The sequence below is a fragment of the Gastrolobium bilobum genome, unplaced genomic scaffold, assembly GCF_033153095.1.
Source record: "Gastrolobium bilobum isolate Gb01-03AN ecotype WA unplaced genomic scaffold, APGP_CSIRO_Gbil_v1 utg2244, whole genome shotgun sequence".
NCBI classification, from domain to species: Eukaryota; Viridiplantae; Streptophyta; class Magnoliopsida; order Fabales; family Fabaceae; genus Gastrolobium; species Gastrolobium bilobum.
In genome coordinates, this window is record NW_026895272.1 from 30,261 (window position 1) to 35,223 (window position 4,963).

Below are 4,963 nucleotides of genomic sequence, written 5' to 3' on the forward strand. Positions count from 1 at the left end.
TGAAGTTTGTGAGTAGAGATAAAATGCCAGACGAGCAACACGTTAGAAAAGATGTAAGGGCACCTCATAATCTGTTAATTAAAAATTGAAATAGATAATTTTCAATTAACCGTTGTATTAACACTTTCTATCCTGTAAGGGGGTGACCCCATAGACCGACTCTAATAATAGTGGCAGAAATTAACGACACCTATCAGACTCAAAAATTTCCTGAATTTTGAGGGAGGGAATCATTTCAATGAACCAATGGGAGGAAACCCCCCTCTCCTCACAGAAGGAAGACAGTCGATAAAAAATTGGAGATAGTTTTGTGTGGCATAAAATGAATCTAATATCTGAGGACAAGATAAAAAAGTGCATTCGGAAACAAAAAGACTTCAACTAAATCCAGAAGTTCTAGTACAGGCATGGTAAGATTTAATAATTATATATACAAATGATGAGGATTTAGGAGTGGATGTTCAGAGATATAGAATCAAAAGCTAATAGATGCAAGGACCCAAAAACCAGCGCAATTAGTAAGGAAAAAAAATGGGAGGCAACTGTAAGAAACACATGTATTATAGAATACACTGTATGGTACAAAGTTAGTAAAACAATGATTTACGGACCATGCTGGCAACCCCAATAATTTTTAATAAGTGCCTAACTAAAGTCAACATTGAGATCATTCCCCACCAGATTAGGGCGGAGGCAAACACGAACTTCATGCTCTTCTGATCCTGGGCGTAGTTTTGGCACCATGATCTCAAGTACTGATCCTGGTCCATCATAGTAGGCTTCTATATTGGCATCTTCAGGAATTCGAGTTGAGAGTTGGATTTCGCGAACAAACTCTCCAGGAGGGCAGTGCTCTGAGGATGGATCTGCAAGCTTGAATGTCCTATCATTTCTTTTGATAAATGGCTTTCGAGATGTGCTCACACAAGAAACCTTTATGATACCATGAGTGAGAGTATTCCTCCATGAAACTTTCACCCTTGGAAGATCCACAAAAGGCAGACTGATAATGATCAAGTAACCTTGTTCGTCCTCATAAATAGTTTTTGCAGCTGTAACAGGTCCACAAACATTTCTCATCACGCCGCTAAAGTCATTCGACCAGTGTGGTTCACTTGGGTGCATTTCCAAATCTGGAATCTGATCAGATGGAGGATTAACAGCCAAGTAGCATTCTTCATCATTCCCATAAAGGAAAAAGTCCTTCCTTTTCTTGTTGTTGATAGGAGATAGGTCAGTCGTGTCACCATTGCTGAGGTTAGACAGATGGGTTGACAAATTCAGCCCAGATCCATTAAGCAGCTTCTTTGGGTGTGGATTTGGAACATTCTTGATCGAGGGTGGTGGTCTCTCGAGCTCAAAGTCTGTGTTGGGAAGATTCCTCCATGAACTGAAATCACTTGCTTCAGTTGGGATTGTGAAATTCAAATCTCGGCCAGTGAGTTCGATCCACTTCTTCTGCTCATCCTTATCAAGACTCATAAGATTCGGCGATGGAACAACCTCAATGCCATGAAGACATTGAGGATTTGAAAGTCCTCTATAATGTTTCCGTTGCATCCTGTGGGATCGAGCAAAACCCCTGTCAACACTAAAAGGAAAAGGGCGCTCCCCTTGGCGAGAGTGCCCGTTCATGTAACTCCTCAGCTGCATCTTACCCAATGCATTCTCTGGCCTCTCCTTGAAAACCCACATGTACATGTTTTCCATGTCATGTTGAACCATGAAAACATCAAGCTTAAGATCAGACTTATCAATATCAAACCCCGAAACACCATTGGTGTCCCTAACAACCTTGGCCTTAGATTTTTCAAGCAATACTGGCTTAAAGTAAAATCTGAAGAAAAACCAAGCACCCCATATGCTATCAAGTCGCTTGGCGCATTTCCTTCCAACTTTGGGGAGGTTGAGAAAACTCTCAGTCTCATATCCTTGAGTACCAAGACCAACATCTAAAACATCACAAGGCTCAGAATTCCATGGCTGTGGAGGGGGGCTACGCTCTGCTGAGAGTGGCAAATTGATATCAGGTGGACGTGAGAGTACGATTTGCCTATTCATCTCCAAATCCAACTCTTCATGAGAAGTTGCACTTGAATCCATGGACAAGAGTGTGGATGGGTGATGATTCTCCATTGACAAACAACAAGTGAGAAGAGAACCACCCATTGGACTACCACCTCATCTAGTTGATGATGAATTCTATTGCTGGTGGGTACAATATTGCCATATCCCAAAAACAAAATTCAACAAAACAACCTTATAAACACCATCATCATTCATATCAATCCCCACAACATTATCAACCCCTCCATTATCAAAACCCTAGATTTATGAATCAGATGACAGAATCCTCACACACCCACTTTGACAAAATGAAAATAAAAATAAAACCCAACAAAATCCTAACCATATCATGGATTTAATTTCAAAATTGTAAAATTTATATCTTTATACACAAAATATCATTCTTAATATTTTCAGTGAAAAAAGTTATAGTTAGAAATTGAGACACACAAAAAGAAAATGGAAGGGGATCTTCAAGGAGTACCTTTGGGAATAAGCATCGAAAAATGGAGAAGACGAAGAATCACCAATGGTGAAGATGATGCTATTCTCCATCATATCATCCATAACATTGAGCTCTACCCTAGACCCTTTCTTATTTAATTTTAATTTTATTATTTTTGACAAAAATAAATAAACTATTTTATTGCGAAAGTCGTCAAAATGAAAATGAAACAGAGAAGACAGAGATTAGAGTGAGGAAGAAGCTGAAGCGTGATGAACCATCTCACTGAAGCCGTGGGTTAAAGCCTGCATTGGAAAGCGAACCGGGCCTGTTGGGCCCCCCTGGGCCTTCCTTTGTCCATCACTATTATTTTTTTTTTTTTTTTTTTTTGATAATCAATCACTATTATTTTTACTTTGTTAAAGAGTTTTTTTTTTTTATTCCAATGTTAAAGAGTTTTTGTGTGTGTGAAAGATTATTGTTATTAATTTTGAACTCTTAGGATACGAAGAATGCAAACTAATGAGAGTTAATTCAGCTGTTTGTTTGGGTCAAGTGTTCAAATCTTGTCTCAAGTAAATTTTTGAATTTTTTTTGGAAAACAGAGGACGTTCTCTCTCTTCGAATGAGGAATTAGGGAGAGTGTATTCGAGGACAAGGTGATCAGAGGAGGTTGAATGAGGATTCTTCTAGGTTATACCAAAAAAAGAAGTTATTGAAGAATAATTTATTCATGATCAGAATAACTTCATAATTTTTTAATATAATATGTTTTGGAAGGATTGATTTTTTTTAGTCTCCTAAATCAATTTATCCTTCGGAATAGTATGGTTCAAGCATTGTCGTGTCCAAATCGAGAGTGGCTCTCGTAAGATCATTTTTTTCATTCTCAAGGCTCAAACTCGAAACTTCTAGTTAAGGGACACAAACTCCTTACCATTTGTGTCAATATTATTTGGTTGGAAGGATTGGTTTTAATATAATATAAAGTTGGCTTTAAAGCATGTATTCACAAAAAAATAGGATTATAAGATTTAGAAAGAGGGGCTTGTCATATGTTGTCATGTAATCCATATCTACGAATGGAATGATAGACATGATTGACATACACCAACGATCCCTCTTATATATAGGAATATGATCAACTTACACCGATGTAAAAATGAGAAGTCTTACACCAAGTCTTAGCCGTTGATTTTTGTGCATCTAATGGTTGTAATTTATTAGGAATTAATAATTAATTAATTAGTGTGACCCAATAAATTACGACCGTCAGATGCACGAAAATCAACAATTAAGATTTGGTATAAGATTTATTATTCTTACATCGGTGTAAGTTGATCTTTCCCTATATATATATATATATATATATATATATATATATATATATATATATATATATATAGGTATATCGTTTCTCAAGCTGTTTGAGATAATTTTATCTCCGGTTACTAAATCATAACCGTACAAAGATTGATGAAGGGTGATAAAAGAAGAGAGAGAAAAATGAAATCATAATCATTCAAAGGTGAATCAATTAATATAAGGAAATAAATAAATAAAACGATGTAGTTTTAGGGTGGCCGAAGATAAACTTATCTCAAGCTACTTGAGAAATATTTCTCTCTCTCTCTCTCTATATATATGTATATATATAGGGGAGTGTTCTTTTGACTCCAGAGTAAGACTTTTAAGTCTTACTCTTCATCTCAACTGTTGATGGAGAAATCAACGGTTGTCATTTACAATGTAATTAATAATTAATTAATTACTATGATTTCCTAAACTATAACCGTTGGATGGACAAAAATCAAGGGCTGAGATGAGGAGTAAGACTTATAAGTCTTACTTTGGAGTCAAATAATGTCTCTCCATATATATATATATATATATATATATATGGGCTTATCATTTCTCAAGCTACCGGAGATAAAGTTATCTCCGGCTACTAAATCATAACCGTACAAAGATGGATCATTGGTGATAAAAGAAGAGAGAAAAAAGGGAAATCATAATCATTCAAAGGTGAATCAATACATATAAGGAAACAAATAATCAAAACGACGTAGTTTTGGGGTGGCCGGAATAAATTTGTCTCAAGGAAATGTTTTTCCCTATATATATATATATATAAGTCAGGATCATTTTACACCAGTGTAAGTTATACTCTTAATCTTGTCCGTTTATCCCACTTATATCTAAGGGCTCAATTTTTTTTTTTTTTTTTGATAACAAAGGCTCAAATTTTTTAGTAATGTGAACAATTGGATACAAGTGAATCAATAGTAAAGATTGAGTGTAAAACTTCTAACTCTTACACCGGTGTAAGAATATCCTGCCCCATATATATATATATATATATATATATATATATATATAGGGTTTAGCGGATGTACAGTGACTGCACCTAAGGATTGGTGCAGTCATATAAAACTACGTTATTTTATAGTG

General features: G+C 35.6%; 1 protein-coding gene across 1 annotated transcript; it reads right to left on the minus strand.

The window, feature by feature from the left end:
• Positions 1–392: 392 nt before the first annotated feature.
• Positions 393–2,737, minus strand: LOC133303218 (uncharacterized). The gene has a single exon (XM_061503101.1). It carries the CDS (start codon positions 2,167–2,169, stop codon positions 646–648), a length of 1,524 nt encoding a protein of 507 aa, XP_061359085.1. The 5' UTR covers positions 2,170–2,737; the 3' UTR covers positions 393–645.
• Positions 2,738–4,963: the final 2,226 nt, after the last annotated feature.